At 34.6% G+C, this 26997-nt stretch overlaps 1 protein-coding gene across 1 annotated transcript in view; it reads right to left on the bottom strand.

The window, feature by feature from the left end:
* LOC149788589 (uncharacterized) overlaps positions 1-26997 on the bottom strand; it is a 177003-nt gene that overhangs the window by 41650 nt on the left and 108356 nt on the right. The window contains exons 13-15 of the mRNA XM_089973529.1: positions 20101-20161; positions 19455-19603; positions 1146-1226 (exon numbers count right to left, since the gene is read on the bottom strand). Of these exons, the coding sequence (XP_089829655.1) occupies positions 1146-1226; positions 19455-19603; positions 20101-20161 (291 nt within the window). The remainder of the gene's footprint in view (positions 1-1145; positions 1227-19454; positions 19604-20100; positions 20162-26997) is intronic.

Genomic DNA, 26997 nt, shown 5'->3' with positions numbered 1-26997 from the left:
ACCCAGGTGATTTTATAATATAATCTATGTACTGTACCTACCCATGTAGTTTTATACAATAACTACATGTACTGTACCTACCCATGTGGTTTTATACAATAACTATATGAACTGTACCTACCCAGGTGGTTTAATAATATAATTCAATGTACTGTACCTACCCATGTAGTTTTATAATTTAACCCAATGTACCATACCTACCCAGGTGGTTTTACAATATAATCTATGTACTGTACCTACCCATGTGGTTTTATAAAATAACTATATGAACTGTACCCACCAGATGGTTTAATAATATAATTCAATGTACTGTACCTACCCATATAGTTTTTCACAATAACTATATGAACTGTACCTACCCAGGTGGTTTAATAATATAATTCAACGTACTGTACCTACCCATTTAGTTTTATACAATATCTATATGTACTGTACCTACCCATGTGGTTTTATACAATAACTATATGAACTGTACCTACCCATGTGGTTTTATACCATAACTATACGAACTGTACCTACCCAGGTGGTTTAATAATAATTAAATGTACTGTACCTACCCATGTAGTTTTATACAATAACTATATGAACTGTACCCACCAGGTGGTTTTATAATATAACTCAACGTACTGTACCTACCAATGTAGTTTTATACAATAACTATATGAACTGTACCCACCAGGTGTTTTATAATATAACTCAATGTACCATACCCACCCAGATGGTTTTATAACATAATGGACTGTACCTAACCAGGTGGTTTCATGATATAAGTCAATGTACAGTACCACCCAGGTGATTTTATAATATAACTCAATGCACTGTACCTACCCAGGTGGTTTTATAATATAATTCATTGTATTGTACCCACCCAGGTGGTTTTATAATATAATTCAATGTACTGTACCTACCCACGTAGTTTTATACAATAACTATATGAACTGTACCCACCAGGTGGTTTTATAATATAACTCAATGTACCATACCTACCCGGGTGGTTTTAGAATATAATCTATGCACTGTACCTACCCATGTAGTTTTATAATATAACTCAATGTACTATACTCACCAGGTGGTTTAATAATATAATTCAATGTACTGTACCTACCCATGTAGTTTTATGCAATAACTATATGAACTGTACCTACCCAGGTGGTTTTAGGATTAAGGGACAACTCCTTCAGAACTTTGGAAAAAATCTTGGGCATCACATCCATATCAATATTAAACTAAAAAGAAAAGCAAAATCATTTAAATATGAAAGAATATGACGAGTAATGCATTAAACATAACGAATTCATGTATTAAATGCAAATTGCTTAAATCTACACCAATTAAACGTACATGTATTTTAAAAAATATGCCTTCTTATTAAAAGTTGTAAATTGTATGATGCTGATTCATATGTAAGATCACTAATGGTTTTTTTTTTTCAATGTTAAAACACGTGATCTATCAGGGTTTATTTTAACAATTTTGAAGGCAATTGTATTCCAATTCAACTATGACAGGCCTATATTGGAAGTATTTTTTAATATGAAAAGATGGTATTCACACTCACCCCATTATTACAGGTGAGTTTGTGTGTTATCTGGGCATGCTAAAATAAGGGAGTGACATAATGTACTTCCAATTTTAATCTTAACACAACTGTACAGAAACTAAATAGTATGCATAAGCAGAAGATGAAATATTGCTCGATTTAAATGCACAAGATGCATTCAGTGTGATTACTGGATGGGATGTCTTGAATTTCAAATTATCATTAACAGATTCAATAAAAGTTATTTCTTTTGTGCTAATCAGTTCTCAAGTAATGCTATAAATCATACCATTCTAAGGGAATATTCCCAAAAATTAGGTTAGAATTGTGTATTATGAAATCAAACTTACAGATAATTCTTTAAAAATATTATCAATTTAGCTTAACCTCTTTAGAGTACAATATACAAAATATATTATTATAAATATTTATTATCTATACAATGACATGCAGAAATACTATAATACCATAATCACTAAAACTGTGCGAAATCCATCACTTCATGCTAACATTTTCCCACTATGTTTATTGCAATGGGAAATGGTGTGAACAGATGCAAGAGGAAAGAAATCTGTGCAATGGGAGAGCCAAGCAATGGGAGGTAACTCCTAACAATAATTGTAGTTGGTGATAAATTTGGTGCTGCTTTTCAAGATTAATACTAAGAAGCAAGACTAAAAGAATCTTTTGTAGACTGCAGGATTAACACAATATACATAAATCATTTTACCAGCAACTGAACATGTACATTGTTATGGTGTGCAATCTAATGAAATTGAATAAAAGAATCTGTGCTGGATTTTGGCACTGGGACAAGGAAATTCAAGTTGAAGAGGTCACATTATTCATCTTCTCAATGCCAAGACTGATAATCCCAAAATAAGGATTTCTTTGTGGCGTTGCCAACCCCTTTACAGGTTGATTTTCTCAAACACTTGTTTTTCAAGCAGGATAATGCATCCCTGCTATATTCTGCTGATGTATTATTCAACATTATGGTCTCATTAATCTGTATAGTATTATATATGATGTCATTAATGTCTACCGTACTATATAACATCATGATGTCATTAATGTCAACCATACTACTTAACATCATGATGTCATGAATGTCTACCATATTATATATTATGTCATGAATGTCTACCGTACTATATAACATCATCATGTCATTAATGTCTACCGTACTATATAAACTTATGATGTCATTAATGTCTATCTACCATACTATATAACATCATGATGTCATTAATGTCTACCATACTATATAACATCATGATGTCATTAATGTCTACCATACTATATAACATGATGATGTCATTAATGTCTACCATACTATATAACATCATGATGTCATTAATGTCTACCATGCTATATAACATCGTGATGTCATTAATGTCTACCATACTATATAACATGATGATGTCATTAATGTCTACCATTCTATATAACTTCATGACATCATTAATGTCTACCATACTATATAACATCCTCATGTCATTAATGTCTACCATACTATATATCATGTCACTAATGTCTACCATACTATATAACATCATGTCATCAATGTGCACTGTACTATATAACATCATGTCATTAATGTCTACTGTACTATATAACATCATGATATCAATAATGTCTACCATACTATACAATAAAACCTGTCATGAGCTATGTGCAGCCACCTGACATTCATGACCACAATCATAACACATAGATTGATTTTATTATATAAACCAACTGTCTCATTTCACCCAGTACCCAGCTGACCAGTTCTAACAGTAACTTCTTAATGCTGAGTGCTATGAGAGGCAGTTGCAAGTAAAAGTCTTCGATACTACTCAGCCAGGGTTCGAATCCACAACCTCCCACATCTGAGGCAGATAATCTAACCACTCAGGCCACCAGAGTGGTCAATGTATAAATATAAGTCATGTTTTATCTTTTTTGCTACATAATTTTGTTTTTAGTTCAATGAATGTAATATTTTAACAAGGACTATGAATAAAGAATAAATGTACAGTCATTGTGGTTTCTTTTCCTCCTTCACTAGTTCTGATATTTTGCATTGGAAACTGCTCATTTTTACTAAATATATTGTGAGACCACCTGTATTGACGGACCATTTTTTGCTGGCAGACGCATCGGTCTCTAAAGATAATGTCTTACTTTACAACATTATGATAGCATTACTGTGGAATGTTCTGTACAACATTATGATGTCATTAATGTGCAATGTTCTATACAACATTATGATGTCATCAATGTGCATTGTACTATACAACATTATGACATTAATGTGCAATGTTCTATACAACATTATGTCATTAATTTGCAATGTTCTAAATAACATTATGTCATTAATTTGCATTGTACTATACAAATTCATGTCATTAATGTGCATTGTAATATATAACACTGGGGCCCCGAGTGGCCAAGTGGTCTAAAGCGCTCTCCATTACGGATCACTGCCATCTCACCTCTGTCTGTGTGGGTTCGAGTCTTGGATTCGGCTAATGTGGGTATGTGAGAAAGCTTGCCAGTAGCTTCTCGTGGTCGGTGGTTCTTTCCAGGGTTTTCCTGGGTTCTTCCTCCACCATTAATAATGGCTGCCATGTATATTCCATCGTGTGCTGAAAAATGGCGTTAAACCCTACAACAACTATACAACATTATGTCATTAATGTGCATTGTTCTATACAACATTATGATGTCATTAATGTGCATTGTTCTATACAACATTATGATGTCATTAATGTGCAATGTTCTATACATTATAATATTAATGTGCATTGTATTGTATAATATTGCAATAACATTAATGTGCATTGCACTATAAAACATTATGATGACATTAATTTTAATAATAATAATAATAATAAAGTTTTATTTATAGAGTGTGACTCATTTAGTCAACGATTATTCTCCCCTGAGGCCCTCTTAATAAAAGTATAACAATCTGCATCATAAAAAAGATAACAGCATTTGCTCTTTAATTTAACAGCTCTTTATCATTAGCACTACTAAATTACTTTAAAATCTACTAGTATAATGTAAATACTTATTATATCTCTTGTTAAATGCATTATTTTTAAATCTATTAGTATAATAATGTAAATACTTATTATATCTCTTGTTAAATACCTTATTTTTAAATCTATTAGTATAATGTAAATACTTATTATATCTCTTGTTAAATACATTACTTTAAAATCTATTAGTATAATAATGTACATACTGATTATATCTCTTCTTAAATACTAGAATATTTTCTGAAGAATGTACATGCAGTGGAAATTTGTTCCACAGAACTGTACCATATTATTACAAGATTTTCGTAAATTGTACTGTTCTTGGTTTTTGTGAATGAAGGTTTCTAAGGTACTGTCTTGAAAAAAGCCTGAATAAATTCAGAAGATACTCTGGTGCAGTTCCATGTAGACATTAATAAACAAGAACTGCCTTGTAAAAGTCAATTATTTCATATATTGTTAAACATTTTAGCGTTGCAAGCAATGCTTTTGATGAAAACTCAATACATGCATCCAAAATACTATATAACATTAATGATATCATTAAAGTACAGTGTACTATATAACATTAATGATGTCATTAAAGTACACTGTACTATATAGCATTAATGTCATTAAAGTACATTGTACTATATAACATTAATGATGTCATTAAAGTACACTGTACTATGTAACATTAATGATGTCATTAAAGTACATTGTACTATTTAACATTAATGATGTCATTAAAGTACATTGTACTATATAACATCATGATGTCATCACTGTAATGCACAATACAATACTGTCATTATTGTGCATTGTACTATATAACATTATGTTGTTGTTGTTATTATGGGTTTAACACCATTTTCCTGCACTTGATATGCTACACATGGTGGCAGGTTTATTTTGTTGGAGGAAAAACCCAAGAAAACCCTGGGTAGAAGCGCCAAACAAAGGAAGCTACTATAACATTATGATATCATTAATGTGATTTGTACTATATAACATTATGTAATTAATGTACATTGTACTAACATTGTCATTAATGTACATTGTACTAACATGTCATTAATTCATTAATGTGCATTGTACTAATATAATGGCATTAAATGTAAATTGTACTACCATCATGTAATTAATGTACATTGTACTAACATTAGGTCATTAATGTACATTATACTAACATTATGTCATTAATATGCATTGTACTAACATTGTCATTAATGTACATTGTACTGACCTTATGTCATTAATGTACACTGTACTACCATCATGTAATTAATGTACATTGTACTGACCTTATGTCATTAATGTACATTGTACTGACATTATGTCATTAATATACACTGTACTACCATTGTCATTAATGTACATTGTACTACCATTATGTAATTAATGTGCATTGTATTGACATTATGTCTTTACTGTACATTGTACTACCATTATGTCATTAATGTGCATTCTACTAACATTGTCATTAATGTACATTGTACTACCATTATGTCATTAATGTACATTATACTAACATTATGTCATTAGTGTACATTGTACTGACATCATGTCTTTAATGTACATTGTACTACCATAATGTCATTAACGTACATGGTGCTAAAATTATGTCATTAATGTGCACTGTACTACCATTATGTCATCAATGTACATTGTACTACCATTTTGTCATTAATGTATATTGTATTAAAATTATGACATTAATGTAGATTGTGCCTCCATTATGTCATTAATGTGCACCATTATGTCATTAATGTGCATTGTACAACGATCATGTCATCAATGTATATTGTACTACCATTATGTCATTAATGTACATTGTACTGACATTGTGTCATTAATGTACACTGGACTACCATTGTCATTAATGTACATTGTACTACCATTATGTCATTAATGTGCATTGTACTGACATTATGTCTTTACTGTATATTGTACTTCCATTATGTCATTAATGTGCACCATTATGTCATTAATGTGCATTGTACAACCATCATGTCATCAATGTATATTGTACTACCATTATGTCATTAATGTACATTGTACTGACATTATGTCATTAATGTACACTGGACTACCATTGTCATTAATGTACACTGTACTACCATTATGTCATCAATGTACATTGTACTACCATTTTGTCATTAATGTATATTGTATTAAAATTATGACATTAATGTAGATTGTACTTCCATTATGTCATTAATGTGCACCATTATGTCATTAATGTGCATTGTACAACCATCATGTCATCAATGTATATTGTACTACCATTATGTCATTGTACTGACATTGTGTCATTAATGTACACTGGACTAACATCATGTCATTAATGTAAATTGTACTGACATTATGTCCTTGATGTGCAATGTACTAACATTATACCATCAATGTATATTGTACTAACATTATACCATTAATGTGTATTGTACTAACATTATACCATTAATGTGCATTGTACTAACATTATACCATTAATGTGCATTGTACTAACATTATACGATCAATGTATATTGTACTACCATTATGTCATTAATGTACATTGTACTGACATTGTGTCATTAATGTACATTGTACTAACATTGTGTCATTAATGTACATTGTACTAACATTATGTCATTAATGTACATTGTACTAACATTGTCATTAATGTACACTGTACTAACGTTATGTCAATAATGTATATTGTACTAAAATTATGCCATTAATGTGCATTGAACATTATGTCATTAATGTATATCGTACTAACAGTATGTCATTAATGTACATTGTACTACCATTATGTCATTAATGTACATTGTACTAACATTATGCCATTAATGTACATTGTACTAACATTATGCCATTAATGTACATTGTACTAACATTATGTCATTAATGTACATTGTACTAACATTGTCATTAATGTACACTGTACTAATGTTATGTCAATAATGTATATTGTACTAAAATTATGTCATTAATGTACATTGTACTAACATTATACCATCAATGTGCATTGTACTAACATTATGTCATTAATGTACATTGTACTAACATTATACCATCAATGTGCATTGTACTAACATTATGTCAATAATGTACATTGTACTAACATTGTCATTAATGTACACTGTACTAACGTTGTCAATAATGTATATTGTACTAAAATTATGCCATTAATGTGCATTGAACTAACATTATGTCATTAATGTATATCGTACTAACATTATGTCATTAATGTACATTGTACTGACATTACGTCTTTAATGTACAATGTACTACCATCATATCATTAATGTACACTGTACTAAAATTATGTCATTAATGTACACTGTACTGACATTATGTCATTAATGTACTTTGTACTATATAACATTATGTTCTTAATGTACATTCTACTAACATGCCATTAATGTGCACGGTACTAAAATTATGTCAATAATGTGCATTGTACTGACATTATGTCATTAATGTGCATTGTACTACCATTATGTCATTAATGTATATTGTACTAAAATTATCCCATTAATGTGCATTGTACTAACATTATGTCATTAATGTACATTATACCAACATTATGTCATTAATGCACATTGTACTAACATTATGTCTTTAATGTACATTGTACTACCATTATGTCATTAATGTACATTGTACTAAAATGATGTCATTAATGTGTGTGTGTGATTTGTATTTTTAATGTAGCTTTAAAAAAAAAATTCAGTCATATCGCTACGATGTCTGCAGTGTGACAGTTTATAGTGATGTCTAGCACAGGGGCATCATGCCACAGACAAGTAGCATGATGTCCCACCCAGTCACATTATCCTGACACCAGGCCGACCAGTCCTAACACTAACCTCTTAATGCTGAGCGCCAAGTGAGGTAGCTGTTAGTACCATTTTTGTAAGTCTTTGGTTTGACTCGACCAGTGATTGATCCCATGACCTCCCGCATCCGAGGCGGACGCTCTAACCACTAGGCCACCGGAGTGGTTGTCATTAATGTACATTGTACTGACATTATGTCATTAATATACACTGTACTACCATTATGTCATTAATGTACATTGTACTAAAATTATGTCTTTAATGTACACTGTACTGACAATATGTCATTATTGTACTTTGTACTATATAAAATTTTGTCCTTAATGTACATTCTACTAACATGCCATTAATGTAAATTGTACGAACATTATGTCATTAATGTACATTGTACAACCATTATGTCATTAATGTACATTGGACTAACATTATGTCATTAATGTAAATTGTACTGACATTGTCATTAATGTACATTGTACTGACATTATGTCATTAATGTGCATTGTACTATATACTATTATGTCATTAATGTGCATTGTACCATATAACAATATGGCATCATTACTGTGCATTGCAGACCTGCCAACCCTGATGAATCTGTCTCAGTAAGGCAGTTGATTTTTTTCTGTAAGTTTGACCATTTTTCAGTAAGGTGTAACAAAATATCATAAGCTGTTACTGTAAAGCTGGAAACGTAATTAAAAGTTCGGTATTCAGAATGTGCAGCAATGATAAACATTATGTTCAACTGAAAGTTTGTAAAGTATGTGTAGACTTTATTTACTACTAGTACAATTGCACAAATTTTAGTTCCAAACCCTTATGGAGCTCAGTGGATTGTTGCTATCTCTCAACTTGATGTAATTCTTAGGGAAAAAAATTTCCATTGTACATGACGACAGCAATCATATTTCCCGCCATGAGTCATACTCAAATTGGCACGTGATGTCCAATAAACATAATTGTGTCCCTTCCAGCTTATGTTCACAAGAATCTGAATATTCCTTTTTTATTTTTCTGTGCTGATTATTGACACTTCTCAAGAGGCTTATTTCCCTTTTTGTCTTATATATATGCATTGCGTGATGCTTCGCATGAATATGTGCAGTTTAAAGCATCAGATGTGCTGCTGTAAGTTAGTCTGGTTCTCTGACCTATTTCACTACTTCTAATATAAAACCCAAATCCAAATAAAAAATGGAAGAACAAATTTTTCGGATTTTTTGGCAATGATCATTTATTAGTAGTTTTTGCTTGTATGCCGTAAGTCCATAATTTAACGGTAAATTTCATAATAAGACTTATGGCAAAATCGTAAGAGTTGGCAGGTCTGGCATTGTGCTATATAATATTATGTCATTAATGTGCATTATACCATATAACAATATTACATCATTACTGTGCACTGTACCATATAACAATATTACATCATTACTGTGCACTGTACCATATAACAATTTTACATCATTACTGTGCACTGTGCTTTAAATATTATGGCATTAATATGCACTGTACCACATAACAATATGACATCATTACTGTGCATTGTACCATATAACATTATGTCATTAATGTGCATTGTACCATATAACATTAAGTCATTAATGTGCATTGTACCATATAACAATATGACATAATTACTGTGCATTGTACCATATAACATTATGTCATTAATGTGCACTGTATCTATAAAACATTGATGGCCCCCAGGTAGCTGAGTCATCTGAAGTGCTCATCTATACGAATCATTGCCACCTACCTCACCTCTATCCACACTGGTTCGAGTCTCAGGCTTAGCCAATGTATGTGAGAAAGCTTGCCAGTAGATTCCGTTGGATCAGTAGTTCTTCCTGGGATTTTCCTGGGTTCTTCCTCCACCACTTATACAGTCTGCCAAGTGTACTCCATCATGTGCTGATGGTGTTAAACCCACAGCAACAACATTATTTCATTAATGTGCATTGAACCATATAACATTACGTCATTAATGTGCATTGAACCATATAACATTATGTCATTAATGTGCATTGTACCATATAACATTATTTCATTAATATGCATTGAACCATATAACATTGTCATTAATGTGCACTGAACCATATAACATTGTCATTAATGTGCACTGTACCATATAACATTGTCATTAATGTGCACTGTACCATATAACATTATGTCATTAATGTGCACTGTACCCTATAACATTATGTCATTAATGTGCATTGTACCATATAACAATATGGCATTACTATGCTTTGTACCAAATAACATTGTCATTAATGTGCATTCCACCATATAACAATATGATGCCACTAATATGCATTGTACCCTGTAATATTATGATGTCAATTTTGTTCATCGTAATGTTTAACAATATCAAACCATGAGACAACCAGACCATGGCAAGAAATGTAAGATTGACAAATCCACCAGAAGGGAGGTGAAATTTCTGAGCAAAGTACATGATTTAGCAATCAGTTTGAACACCTTCATGAAGCCAGGATTAGGACTGATAATAAAGCATACTGAATTTAAAAATGCTGAATGTGAGCACATCAGTCATCCTATTTATTGCACTTGCACCACATCCAGCAAGCAAACTGGGTAGTATGCATCCCATCCCATAGCAGTATGCATCCCATCCCACAGGTCTTACATTATTAGAAACATCATCCAGCAAGCAAGCAAAGTGGGTAGTATGCATCCCATCCCATAGGTCTTACATTATTAGAAACATCATCCAGCAAGCAAGCAAACTGGGAAGTATGTATCCCATCCCACAGGTCTTATATTCATTATTACAAAAATGCTACCAAATCACTTAGCTACAATTGTAATGCTTTCAATTGATATATGCAAGTTTTAACAAGGTTTATTGGCAAGAAGAAAATGCTGGGACAGAATGCTGGAGATGTAAAAGGAAGACAGGTTAAAGGTACAATGCATGACAGCATTAATACAGAAAGCAAGGCATTATCAAGGTGATGCACAGAGGTTTTTAAATGACATCTCATATAACGAGGGCATACCTTTGACAAGGATTTAAGAAAATAAAAGGAAAAGGAGTATGGGGGAAAGCTCTAACAATGTTGCTCATGATGGTGATAATGGTGATGATGATGATAATGATAACATTTATTTTTTCAACAAGTTACATGTGAAAATTAAACCCTGGTGATGGTGGTGGCAATTATTACAATTCTGGTTGTGATAATGAAACTTAATGTTAATTAATTAACATGAATTATGGTGAAAAGCTGTACTGTAAGCTTATTTTTGTTTGAGTTTATAATTACATTGGTATAATAGCATAAAATACAGAAAATTATGATGGTGATGGTAATGATGACGATGATGACTGTGAAATAGGTATCCTCATAGCTTCCTGTTCCATGGATAACTTACAGGTAAGATGACTCCCTACAATAAAATGGAATAATGTGTCAATTATTTCAAAGAAATAATATGCACAATTCAGATGAAAATGAGAGATTTCATGAAAACAGAATTTTAATGATTCTAACAAAAGTGACAACTTGTCAAGCTCTATAATTTCATGTTTCAAATATACCTTTCTAGGAACCAGCCATGTGTTCAATGAATATAAATGCCACTTCACAGTGAGCAAAATGCAAAAGAATTAACTGGATGGATGGATGGAAGTATGGCTGGAGAAAGGTAGCACTATAACGCCAAGCCCACTTTCATGGCAGAACATAACGGGAGCATATAAAGTGAAATGGTACAGTTTTTTTTCAAGACAAAACCATTTCTTCTTTTAAAATGCTGATTGTTGAAATCATCTCTGATAGTCAAATCATCTGATGTGGCAGCCAAATTGGGCAAAAATCAGCACCAATTTTTGTTTAGGACAAAACTTGGCACCATTAGAAGAATTTTGGCAAAAACCTCATGCACAGATGATAATCCATTCAGAAGAATCGGTGACAACCAGATGTTCACTGCAAAAGCCATATTCGATTGTCTGTGGGGCACCATTTTCATTTAGGACCAAATAAATTCCCTAAGAGATATACTTGTTAAAACCCCATGTCAATGAGAGACTAATTATGTGTGAGTAATTTTAACAAGAATTTCATGCTGGCTGCAGTGTTTGCCATATTGGTCATCTAATCAGTGCCATTATCATTTAGAATCATCTAGACATCATAAGAAATTTTTTGGGAAAACCTAATGTCAGTATGGCTTTTCATCTAGAATAAAAAATATTTCAAGATGGCCAACAAGGTGCCATAAGAAATCTTTCAGTTTAAAGCCCATGTGGGTACAAATGTATGACTTTCTATACAGAAGGAGTAGTAACAAAATTTTCAAGATGGCTGCCATGGTGGCCATAGTAGAGTTCAGATTGGGACCACTTTGTTATTTAGGACCAACCAGACATCATATATTATATGCCTGTCCCTTGTTTAATAATAGTCCTCTATGTAGATAGTAATAATAGTCTGTGTAGATAGTAATAATAGTCTGTGTAGATACTAATAATAGTCTGTATAGATACTAATAATAGTCCTCTATGTAGATAGTAAAAATAGTCTGTGTAGATACTAATAATAGTGTGTGTAGATACTAATAATAGTCTGTATAGATACTAATAATAGTCCTCTATGTAGATAGTAATAATAGCCTGTGTAGATACTAATAATAGTGTGTGTAGATACTAATAATAGTCTGTATAGATACTAATAATAGTCCTCTATGTAGATAGTAATAATAGCCTGTGTAGATACTAATAATAGCCTGTGTAGATACTAATAATAGTCTGTGTAGATACTAATAATAGTCCTCTATGTAGATAGTAATAATAGCCTGTGTAGATACTAATAATAGCCTGTGTAGATACTAATAATAGTCTGTGTAGATACTAATAATAGTCTGTATAGATACTAATAATAGTCCTCTATGTAGATAGTAATAATAGCCTGTGTAGATACAAATAATAGTCTGTGTAGATACTAATAACAGTCTGTATAGATACTAATAATAGCCTGTGTAGATACTAATAATAGTCTGTGTAGATACTAATAATAGTCTGTATAGATACTAATAATAGTTTGTATAGATACAAATAATAGTCCTCTATGTAGATACTAATATAACATGGTTGGCTCTGGAGGTTTATTTCCCTATATGCAAGCCATCTTCAAAGACTGGTCAAGAAATTAATCTAGAACAAAAGTAACTCCACAACAATTGTTTTCTTTGAGTCATATGACCCCAAAATCTATAGATGTTTTCCTCAAGCCATCCACATGGTTTGGTCCAGGTCTGTGGTGCAGAACTAATTTTACTGTGCAGAAACCATAATCTTTCAGTCACAGCAATCATGACCTTTTGACCCCCAAAAATCAATAGATTTCTCTTTCATCAAGAACTTATCTGTACGTTTGGTGTGTGTGTGTTTGTGTGTGTGTGTGTGTGTGTGATTTGGATTTTTAACATAGCTTTAACAATTTTTCAGTCATATTGCTACAATGTCTGCAGTGTGGCAGTTTATAGTTATGTCTAACACAGGGACATCATGCTGCAGACATGTAGCATGATGTTCCACCCAGTCACATTATCCTGACATCAAAGCGAAGCAGCTGTTAGTACCATTTTTGTAAGTCTTTGGTATGACTCTGCCAGGGATCGAACCCACAACTTCCCACATCCGAGGTGGACACTCTACCCACTAGGCCACCAGAGCGGTGTGTAAGTTTGGTGAAGTAAGTGCTGTAGAACTGTAGTTATCATGCACAAATGAAGAAATTAATGGTCAGTTTGAAGACAAAAAGATGGACAAACAAATAGACTGACCCTCATAAGATTATATGCTCTGCCAAAAGTTATAAACAAAATTTAATTTTTTTATGACAAATGGAAAGGTCATGAAGGAATTCAAGACAAAATCTTCTCTCCTGTTCCAGTTTGTTGTCAGCTAGTATTTCTGTACAATATTTGATATACTATTTTGAAAAGGGTACATGTTACAATAAAGAGAGTGACTGTACAAATGAGTACAAACATTTGAACCAATCACAACTGAAAATAATACTTTACACTGTACAATAAGACTTGCCACCATTACAATAATGCCGTAAGTTTTACGATAATGACTCTTAAATTACGGACTTACAGAACAAAAGCAAAAGCAAGAGAAATATGATTATTGTGGTAAAATCTGGATAATTGCTTGTCTGTGTTTGATTTGGACCCCATTTTCAAATTAGATTTAGTGGTATTAGTCATGGAAGCAGACAAAGTTTACAGTAGTAATTAAAACACTTTATACTGCATATATTGTTTAAAGTGAAGCATATACACGATCAAACAGCTGATTATAGAATTTTTTAAACATGGCATCCAGCAAGCAATATATGTTGAAGATGAAAGGTTAACTAAGCATCTTAGAAAGTGTGAATAATTGGTACAGAAGAATAAAAAGTTATACTCAGATGTGTGTGTGTGTGTGTGTGATTAGGATTTTTAATGTAGCTTTTAACACAATTTAAGTCATATCGCTACGATGTCTGCAGTGTGGCAGTTTATAGGATTTTTAATGTAGCTTTTAACACAATTTCAGTCATACTGCTATGATGTCTGCAGTGTGGTAGTTTATAGTGATGTCTAGCACTGGGGCATTCTGCCGCAGACACGTAGCATGATGTCCCACCCAGTCACATTATCCTGACACCAGGCCGACCAGTCCTAACATGATGATATAATTACTTTACTAGAAAGAATTTTCTTTTTCATAGAATGTAAAGTTTAAACATTATTCACGTAAGTTAATGATCTGTTTACCTCTACAACAATACAAAGTTAAAAAATACAAACCACAACAATAAATTCTTCCACAATTAATTTCAATCCCAAGAATGATTACTACAAATGCTGGAACTCCATATGCTATAGCATCATTCCCACCAAAGAAACTTACACAGTGAACACCTGGCATTTTTATACTGTATACACCAATGTTAATTACATTGTTATATTAAAAGAAGGAATAAAACTATATACCAAGCAGCAAATGTGCCCTCAAAAAACTAATTCAGAATACATGTTTTATAATGAACAATATTAAATGCATTAGAAGTTGATAATAAGTGAATATGGTCAGATATACAAAGAGGGGAAAATAGTTGCCACATATACCGTACCATGAGGCTGCCTAGTTAGGTACCTTTAGTTCAACGAAACTGTAAATCCTTTATTTGCCAATCAATTGCTGGTGCTTGCATAACACACAATAGTGTAGAATGTAGTTTCTTTGAAATACGACGGAGGACCAGTCATTTTCACAAAATAGTTGCATGGATAAGGATTAACTTTTAATTAGTCATGCTGGCTTTCTTGCTTGTTTATTTAAGACTAATCTTTAGCTATTATGCAGTTTGGCCACAGCTGACCAGAATATGAAAATAGGGCATGTCCTGGGGAAATTAGGGCATGTCACAAGGAGAAACATCATCTTTTTGCAAGTTTCATGCATATTGGACCAGGAAGATCAATCAATATTTAGTGAAAACAAGGCCTTAAAAATGCCATGAACAACCTCCTGATATTAGGTACCCAATCTCTTTTTTTTATATTCAGACTTGGCTTTTGAAAAGTTCATAGGTATGCCTTACACCCAGTTTTACAAAACTAGGGTAATCATGCTAATATTATGGAGTAAAAAGCAATTACACATCAATGTACTGGTATAGTTGCCAGTCAAAAATCCCTCTTAACACAAGCCAGCTTCAGGGTTTTAATGATTAACCGCCATGTACTGATGTCGCAAAACAAAAGACAAATTAGTCGACTATCAACAAAGGAGATGCCGAAACATCAAGCTTTCCAGTGTGTAGAAAGTTTTGTTTGTTCAACCAAACACAAAACTAAATTTGATTGATGTTGATCTTAGTTGATCTATATGAGAATTTTAGCCTTTATTATTACCACTCTTCGTGAACATGTAAATTATGCTGGTTATGTGCCTTGCACAGATCACTTATATCATTGAAAATGAGTAACTCATGAGCATGTGATTCAATGTAAATGAAGCAGCTATTAAGGACTATCTGAAATGTTATCTGGAAGAATGCAATTTGGTTGAAACAGTGAATAAAGCAAAATCTGCATCTAATATGTTTGGGAATAAATAAGGATTTAAGTGACACTATGCATGATTTGCACTGTGTAAGTACTATGCATTATAGTTCAGCCTGGTTTCCAGGGTACACTCAACTGGCCCTTTAATTACGAAGTCTGTATTAACCTTTATTTAATTTCGTGTTGGAGAAATTAGAAAATACACACTTGCAAAATAATAACAAAATCATAGTACTTTATAACAGTCTAATATTTTTTAGGGTCACCGATTATTTTTATTTTACATGCCTATATCGTGGGACACAGAAAAAATTATTTTTTTGTGTCCAAAGATTTACAGCCATTACAGTAGTCAACAAAAACACCTAAAAACTGTCAAGTTTAGACATTGGCCCATGGATAAGCCGACCTCCCCCCTTCTTTCATGCCTTTATTTGTTCCTAAATTATTCGGCTTATACATGAGTATATACGGTATACTGCCACTTAGCAATGAATCTGACATATCCTTCACTTTCATTGCCACCCACTTTCTACCTTTAAGATGATTATAATTTAAAAAATCACCCACAAATATTAACTAACACAAGTAATTAATTGGCATCAATAAAATAAACATGTACAAGTCATAAATCACAAGTAAAATTTAAGAAACACATGTGAAGATCAAGTGCTTTTAACAACCTTTTAATCCTTACAACTTGGAAAGGTAGAGCAAATTGGTCTTTGTTCCATAATGACAACATGGTCACTTACAAATGGTACAGACTTTGATGTCAAAAAATTCCTGTTAGGTTTAAAATATATTTTTTAAAATTCTTAGCTACCCATGTTACTTAATTCTGCAATGCCACATTACGGGTAATTTATTTCTAAAAGAATGGAAATAGTTTCTCACCTGTGCCATGTAAATAAATTAACTTTCTTTTGTTCAGCAAAAGATGTAATATCAGACAATATAATGATCTTATTTCTACAAGTTTAGCAAACTCATGTGATAATAAAGACAAGGAACCAGTATGACTCTATAGAACATTAAGATCAGTATAGGAAATCTACTGATTAGTTATTGATTAGTTGGAGATTAAAAGGAAGCCATGAAGATTATGAAACATAACAGGATTTCCCAATTAATAATAATCACAAATTGAATAATTTAAATTGACTGGTATATTTAGAGCTTTAATTTAAAGTCTTACTGGATTTATATTCTTAACTTTGGTAACGTAAATTTAGTGTCCCTTTGTGACACCCAAAGGAAGTCACCCTTCTCACTTGATAACTGGAAGCAACCAATCTATCCCTATGTCACCTTTAAATTTATGTAAGATCAGTCATTTTTTAACCATTTTCTTTTATTCTTAGAGAAATGTGATGTCAAACCCGCTTACAGTTAATCACTCCATGGACATGGGAGAGGACATGGGAGAGTGAGATACATATTATATCTCAGCTATGTAATATTTTCCTAAAAGAATTGTAGTTATAAAAATTTCCTCAATCTAATAACAAAATGTGTTACTTATTTCTGCAATCTAATGTGCATGTAACAAAAAACACAAAACGTAAATTATTATCCAACCTGAACAGAGGTTGTAAAATCCCAACTATTTAAAACTTACTTGCAATACACAGACCGTTTCCACATGATAAATTTCAAAGAAAACACAAAATTGAAATCATTTTCTAATTTATAACTCTTTATACTACTTTCCATCTTTACGGGACCAATATTCCATGCACAAACTGGTTTATACAGACATAAATGTGATGTGAAAGTAGAAAAATTCCTTTCATCAGCTAATGAATAAAATCACGTGCTTTGCATGACAGCATGCCATTTTAATGGAGGTAGCATACAGATGTCATAAAATAAGAACTACTTGATATCAACTATTTTTCCAGTTGCTGCCAATATTTCACAAGATTCATAGAAATATGACACCAAAAGGATTTACACACTTCTGAAATCTGAGTTGGAAATTCTACTGGTGCTTTCTTTTTACAACTTTTATCATGAATTTATGTCAACAAATATATTTTCCTCACTAGGTTAAACATGGCCATAAAATTACGAGATTGACATGAAATGTTTCTAATTTTGGGATATAATACTCAAGACACAACTGTTACAACCCAAACATGTGAAAAATAATTTGATAATTATTTTGTTCAAAGGATATTTGCATTATTTTGAATGTGTTTCATGATGCATTCTCAAGATCTTCAATTCCAATGAGGCTCTCTTCATGAAAAACTGGATTGGCTGGTTGGTTGGTCATTATGGATGGGGCTTAACGCCATTTCTCAGCATAAGCAAGGCCATATACAGTGGCTAAAATAACTGGTGGAGAAAGAACCGGGGAAAACCCCAGTAAGAACCACTAACCCACAATAAGCTACTTACAGCTTTCTCATATACCCACACTGGCCGAGCCCAGGACTTAAACCCATGAAGATAGAGGTGAAATGGCAGTGAGTGGTAAATTTGAACACTTTAGACCAGTCAGTCACCCAGGTTCCTGAGTTACTGGGCATTCAGAGGCATATTAATCAAGTCACCACACTGTGGACACAATAACACTTTTGGAATATACTTAATTTTCTGTTTGAAAATATTAATTTTTAAATTTATTTAACTAACAGTCAATTAAATATATATCAATATTATCCCTGAACTGTTGACAGCAAATGACATGAGCACCAGCTTTAAGTTTTACAGACTATTTAAGGAAACACTAACATTTTTTTTTTTTACAGACATAACACGTATTTTATGCCTTTCAATTCTGTACCAAATAATATCAGGTACATTTTTTGCAAACCCCATATATGCTGAAACTATTGTAAAAAATCGTGAAATCTGAATAGATCAGAAAATCATGAAGATTAGACATGTATAATGAGTCACCAATCATTATCCAAACATGGCACATTGTTGCCCCAGTTATATAGTCCAAAAGAATATCCCAAGTCTCACCTTATCCACCTTATTGGTGGGCAGAACCGGGTAATTGAGGATAGCTTGGTGCCTTACTGCTGGCTTAAAGGAATCTATCCCAATAGAAAGTTCCCCTGACTGCTTGTCCTCTGCTACAACACTTGGGAAAAACAGGGTAGGCAGGCATGCTGCAGGAAATTAGAAACAAATTTTCAAAGAGAAGATATTCTTATAAATGAGCAAATCATTAATCCTAGGCAAAAGTTATGGGATTTTAAGCAAGTTTATTTAAGCAATGGAGAAACCTGAGGAAGATTAATTTACAGCAAATTGTTATTATTATTGTAATATCAGAAACAATTAAATATTTTGCCTTATCCAATTTTGTGTTGTCATCATCATCATCATCATCATCTTCATCATCATCATCCAGCAAAGCAGCAATATATTCATCTTATCACATTTTGTTTGCACCATTCTGGTAATTTATCCTTATTAAATTCTGGGCAAGTGGTTATAATTTATCCCTATTACATTCTGGGCAAGTGGTTATAATTTATCCCTATTAAATTCTGGGCAAGTGGTTATAATTTATCCCTATTAAATTCTGGGCAAGTGGTTATTCATAAGACATCAACTTCATAAATAGAAAAATAAAAGATTATCTAGGTTTTAATAAACTCACGGCTCTCTCCGAGAATTCCAGCTCTAATACCACAGCTCCCTATGTCCAGTATCAGCACTCTCTGAAATAATTAACATTTTTACTACTAGTTGAATGCAATATCCTACAACAGAAAATATCATTGGTACTAACTGGCTAGAGATGACACTAGAGTGTGTCAGTAACAAACTTATTTAAAGTTATAGCCAAATATTGGAGAAATTAAAAAGTTTTATTTTGGGTTTAAAAAATTTAAGATACATGCACTGAGTCTGAGTTTTATTTTATGCTCAATTTATACAGCCAATGCAACTGAGCCAATGGTCAAGCTAACATGCAGCAGAGCCACTGGTCAAGCTAACATGCAGGAAAGCCACTGGTCCAGCTAACATCCACTGGTCAAGATAACATTCAGGCAAGGCACTGGTCAAGCTAACATGCAGGACAGGCACTGGTGAAGATACATGCACGAGAGCCACTGGTCAAGCTAACATGCAGGAGAGCCAATGGTCAAGATAACATACAGGAGAGGCACTGGTCAAGATATATGCAGGACAGCCACTGGGACGGCTAACATGCTGGAGAGCCACTGGTCAAGCTAACATGCAGGAGAGCCACTGGTCAAGCTAACATGCAGGAGAGCCACTGGTCAAGCTAACATGCAGGACAGGCACTGGTGAAGATACATGCAGGAGAGCCACTGGTCAAGCTAACATGCAGGAGTGCCACTGGTCAAGATAACATCCAGGCAAGGCACTGGTCAAGCTAACATGCAGGAGAGCCACTGGTCAAGCTAACATGCAGGACAGGCACTGGTGAAGATACATGCAGGAGAGCCACTGGTCAAGCTAACATGCAGGACAGGCACTGGTGAAGATACATGCAGGAGAGCCACTGGTCAAGCTAACATGCAGGAGAGCCACTGGTCAAGATAACATACAGGAGAGGCACTGGTCAAGATATATGCTGGAGAGCCACTGGGGCAGCTAACATGCTGGAGAGCCACTGGTCAAGATAACATACAGGAGTATATAGATGGAGACAAGAAACATCATGATCCATATCTTTAGATGACAAGGAGCTGCCAGAAGAGATTGATTGTTTATTTTTTAATGGCGCATCAGCACTTTTAGGCTATTTAGCACCAAACAAAGTGTTATTTGTATAATCTTTTAAAACTTATAAAAGGTCCTATATCGACCAGCGATATAAAAGAACAAATGGTTGAAATTAAAAAAGGTAAGATGGTAACGGTGCAAAATAAAGCTTCCCGATCAACGGGAGATGTAAAAAAGATGAATAGGTATTAAAATGGGACGGTATATATATTGCATAATACTGCACAAGGTGATAGCATAAAAGTCAGAGTTTAGAGTAAATATTTACAGCTTTCAAGAACTCTATAATACGTGTGATGTTTATATTATCAAAAAGTTCTTTCATGTCATGCACAATGTAATAACGATCGCGCGTAGGTTGTAGGTCAAAGCACTCTATCATAAAGTGCTTGACAGTAAATGGTTCATTGCAAGAAACGCACTCTGGTGGGTCTTCACCTTTTAGTATGTGGGTGTGGGTGATATAAGTATGACCTATTCGGATTCTTGCTATGACTACCTCCTCCCTACGAATGGTTCTGTAGGAAGGAGTCCATTCTCCTAGAGTTGGTTTGATTGCGTGAAGTTTGTTATTTACAGCATCATTCCATGATGCCTGCCACTTCTGACATAAGAACTTTCTGATACAAGGTTTAAAGTCAGTATATGGTATTTTAAAATCAGATGGTTCTTGAGAAAGGGCCATTTTAGCAGCGCGATCTGCTTTTTCGTTACCTTTAATACCAATGTGGCTAGGTAACCAACAGTATATTATATTGTGGGAGACACTCGGTATTTTTTACGAGTATGTTTTTCAATAATGGGTTCTCCAGTTTTCTATTGTGTAGCGACTGGAGTACTGATAGCGAGTCGGAGAAGATGATAGTGTTTAAAATACGGTTCTTTTCTATATGTTGCAGAGCAAGGTCTATTGCTCTGATTTCGGCTGTAAAAATTGATGCTCCATTTGGTAAGCGAACTTGCGTTGTGTGATTTCCACAAACAAAGGCTGCAGCAGCCTTTTCCTCATACTTTGATCCATCAGTGTAAATTCTGGTGTAGTTTTTAAATTCGGTGAGGAGTTCATGGTAAGAGTTGTGGAAGATAGAAGGGTTTGTTTCGGACTTTTTCCCATCGTGTAGCGTAAAACGTACTTTTGGTTGTTTAATTAGCCAGGGTGGTGTTTCGGAGATGGATGTTTTCTGAATTTTTGAAAGATCTATATTTGTAGTCTCAAGGCTGGATGATATTCTAATGCCAAAGGAAGGTATGGCGTTTGGTTTATTTTCGTATAAAGTTTTGTATTTGGGTTGAAAAACAGCCAAAAAAGCAGGATTCAGAGGGTTTGATTTTAATTTGAGAGCATACTGTGCGGAAAGCATTTCTCTACGATGCGATAACGGTGGTTCATTCGCCTCAGCTAGAAGGCTTTCACATGGGGATGTTTTAAATGCTCCCAGAGCCAGTCTTATTCCCTGATGGTGAATTGGATCAAGCATTTTAAGATACGATTTTCTGGTAGAACCATACACAACGCAACCATAGTCTAGTTTGGAGCGAATAAACGTTCTGTATAAATTTAGGATGACTTTTCTATCAGCACCCCAGTCAGTGTGCGCTACTACTTTAAGTATGTTAAGTGCTTTTAAGCATTTAGCTTTTAAGTTCTTTAGGTGTGGAATAAAGGTCAGTTTTCTGTCAAAGATTATACCTAAAAATTTGGTTTCCTCAACAACTGGAATAGGTGTTCCATCCAGTGTGAGGTTTGGTTCATCGTGATGTTTTCGTAACTGAAAGAAATGCATGCATACTGTTTTTGATTTCGAGAATTTGAAACCGTTTGCATTGGCCCAATTTTGAATTTTGTTTATATTTTGCTGCAGTTGTCTTTCAATTGTATGCATGTGCTTTGACTGATAACATATTAGAAAATCATCAACGTATAACGAACAATCCACACCAGGAGTCAAACACTTGGTGATGCTATTAATTTTGATGTTAAAGAGCGTCACAGATAAAATACTGCCCTGGGGCACACCCATCTCTTGCTCGTGCAGATCTGAGAGGGTAGAGCCCACTCGTACTTTGAATTCTCTGTTGGAGAGAAAGTTGGATATGAAAGAGGGCAGACGGCCTTTTAGACCTAGATCGTTCAGGTCATTTAGTATCCCGTACTTCCATGTCGTGTCATAGGCCTTTTCTAAATCAAAGAAAACCGCTACTAAATGTTCTTTCTTAATAAATGCATCGCGAATGAATGTTTCTGGTCTAACCAGATGATCATTGGTGCTCCGGCCATATCGAAAGCCACTTTGGAAAGGAGATATTAAATTGTTAGTTTCCAAATACCAGACAAGCCGAGAATTGATCATTCGTTCCATTGTTTTGCACACACAGCTTGTGAGTGCAATTGGTCGATAGCTGTTGGGGTCTTCGCTATCTTTACCAGGTTTGGGGACTGGTATTACAGTTGCTTCTTTCCAGATTTTTGGCACATTACCAGTAATCCATAAATCATTGAAGAGTTTCAAAAGAGATGTTAATGATGATTCTGGAAGGTGTTTCAGATACTGGTAATGTATCTCGTCAGGCCCAGCGGATGTATCATGGGCCTTATCTAAAGCCTCCCTAAGCTCCGATAGTGAGAACAATTGATTATAACTTTCCGAGTTGTTGGATGTGAATTTTAAACGTGACTTTTCTTTTTGAGTTTTAAGTTTTTGGAAGGCTTCTGAATAATTAGATGATGAGGAATTTTTCAAGAAACTGTCAGCAAGAATATTTGCAATGTCACGTTTTGAAGTAAAGTTGTTATTGTTCAGTGTCAGATGTCGGAGAGGGTTTTGCTTTCTCTTTCCGTTTATTTTGCGTATAGTGTCTCAAACATTTTTAACAGAGGAACAAGAGTTTAAAGAAGAAACATACTTCTTCCATGATGCTCTCTTACTTTCTTTGATTATGCGGCGAGCTTTGGCCCGGGCAATGCGATATATATTTAAGTTTTCGGGCGTCGGTTGATTATTAAATTTCCTTAATGCTTCTCGCCGTAGTTTAATGGCTTCCTTACATTCCTTAGTGACCCAAGGTTTTGGGGTTCTTTTACAATATGGCGAGGACTTGGGAATGGATTCTTCTGCAATCTCTATTAAAATAGATGTAAAATGCTGAATGGTGTCGTCAACATTGAAAACTGTATCCTCATTCAGCCTAGTTTTACAGAGTGTTTCAAACTTGGCCCAGTCAGCCTTCTTTAAATTCCATTGTGGAATTATTTCATCGACTGTAGAGTTAAGATTTACAAGAAAGATTGGGAAGTGATCGCTGCTGTGAAGGTCATCAGCGACCTTCCATTCCTAGTCCAAAAGCTGAGAAGGAGAACAAATTGTCAAATCGATGCTTGTGTATGTACCCGTGCCTGGGTGTAAATATGTAGGTGTTTTGGTATTATATAGACAGAGATCGTGTCTAGAAATAAAGTCTTCAACTTTGTGACCTCTGTCACTTATATGATTTGATCCCCATAAAATGTTATGGGCATTAAAATCCCCGAGTAAAACAAAGGGTGCGGGAAGCTGTTGAACAAGACTGTCGAGTTCGTTTGGTACTAGGTTAGTGTTTGGTGGTAAATAAATAGAGCAAAATGTAATCACTCGATGTAGAGTGACGCTTACAGCAATGGCTTGTAAATTGGTGTTTAAATGAATGAAGCTATGAGGAGCTCTGTTGTTTACAATAACAGAAACTCCTCCTGATGCCCTATCAACATTTGGAGAGCAGGTGTTAAACAGGGAGTAGTTTTTAAATGTGATATTGTCTGTATCTTTCAAGAATGTTTCTTGAAGACATATTACCGCAGGATCATGTTCGTTTAAAAGCAGGAGAATATCATTGTAATTTGCTTTAAGTCCTCGACAATTCCATTGTATGATAGTGTTTTTCATTATAAATTTAAATTAAAGATTGTGGAGCTAGGTTAGACCTTTCGCAGAGGGAATTTGTTTTGTTATTTCTCTGGAGGAAGTACGGGGGTGAATTTTTTGTTTGTAGGTCTGGAGTTCCCTTGGGCGCATGGAGCAGATTCTTCTGCATCCATGCTCTCGATGTCTCCAAACCTGTTATAAAGTTTGATGGGGTCATCTGACCCCTTTTGTTGCCTGTTTCCGTGAGATTTTTTACTCTTTGGTGATTTAGGTTGTTGGGTATTATTAAATGTAGTCTGAGTAGATGCCGTGTTTTTCTGTGCTTGGTAATGGGGGGTGTTTGAATTTGGTGTTGAATCGGGCGCTTCTGTTTGTGTTTGAGCGTCCTTCGTTGTTTTAGGATTGCTCTTCACTACAGTGGAGAAGGATGGGCCAGGATGGGCTGTTTTTGCCTGTACAATTTTTCTGGCTTCTGGATAGGGAATATTATTTGTGTATTTTACCCTCTGAATTTCCTTCTCCTGTTTCCAGGTATTGCAATCCTTGGAATTTGCGTGGTGCTCTTTTCCACAATTGACACAATGCGGAGTTGCTCTACAATCAGATTCCTGATGAGCATTGTCTCCGCATCGGCCACATATTTGGCTCTTGGAGCAGCGGTCTTCGTGATGGCCGTAGTTTTGACACTTATAACACCGAAGGGGGTTGGGAATGTAAATCTCTACCTTTACTTGCAAAAAGCCAACTTTTACCACTTTGGGTACAGTTGGCCTGTTGAAGGTGAGTACAATGGTGTTGGTGTCTTGCAGATTGTTATTATGTTTAATACGTATTCATCGGACTGCAGCAACACCTTCACCTTTCATTCCTTCGATGATGTCAGCGTTGGTGACTCCAGCCAAGTCACGGCAGCAAATCACGCCTTTGGACGTATTCAGTGTGGTGTGAGCGATTGAGGTTACTGGGATATCAAAGAACGTTTTCATTTTCCTGATATTGTCTGATTGACCTTGTCGCTCACACTCAATAAGAAGACAACCCGATTTCAACTTTTTAACACTTTTGGGTGTGCCAATCGAACCTGTGATAGTCTTTTCGATGACAAATGGAGATAGTGCGGCAAGCGGTTTCGTGGCATCTTTTGACTGTATGAACATGAAGCGTGGAAATGACTCCACACTACATGGTTCATCGTCAGACTCTGATAAGGGTTTCGATCTTTTATTTTGATTTTTTTTTTTTGGAATTATCCATGATGGCTAGATTAAAAATTCAGCACCCGTGCTCCCCACCCACCAAGGAGCCCAACAAGGGGACACTTTTCAAGTGCCAGGGATACACAAATGCCATACTCAGTTGATAAAATTACCTTTGATTGACCTTGAAGTCGCCAATTTCTAAGGTCGGTAAAATTACCCCCCGATTGACCCGTTAAGCCACCGCCTTCTAGGAAGCCTTCTAAGACTTGGAAAAGGGAAATATAAGGAATAGAATATAGGGGCAACGGTGGTATCAAGAGAGATACAAGGAGAAAAAGAAAGAAGGTGAGAAAGCTAATAAAGACCTCCTAGGGCTCGGCGTAACCAGCCGATTTGTCGGAACCGGGCCCATCCCGACCACCGGTCTAAGAGAAGTAGAGGCCAAAGTCGTGTATTGCAGGGAAAGCCTCTGCTCAACTACCAGGATCCTTTCCTCCCCTGACACGGGACGCAACCCACAGCAAACAGATTGCCTCTACTTAGTCGCCTTTTACAACACGTAGCGAGGCACGTCGGGCCAATTCTACTACCCCGGACCCGCAGGGGGTTGCTGCCAGAAGAGAACAAAACTTTCCTGGGCATATACTGATGTGAACACCAGTGGTGCCACCACCATCTAAAACAATGGCAATACAGCATGAG

Source organism: Sinohyriopsis cumingii, chromosome 11 (assembly GCF_028554795.1).
Source record: "Sinohyriopsis cumingii isolate HCF-2022 chromosome 11, ASM2855479v2, whole genome shotgun sequence".
NCBI classification, from domain to species: domain Eukaryota; kingdom Metazoa; phylum Mollusca; class Bivalvia; order Unionida; family Unionidae; genus Sinohyriopsis; species Sinohyriopsis cumingii.
Note: the sequence above shows the minus strand (reverse complement) of the source record. Positions and strands in the feature narration are given on the sequence as shown.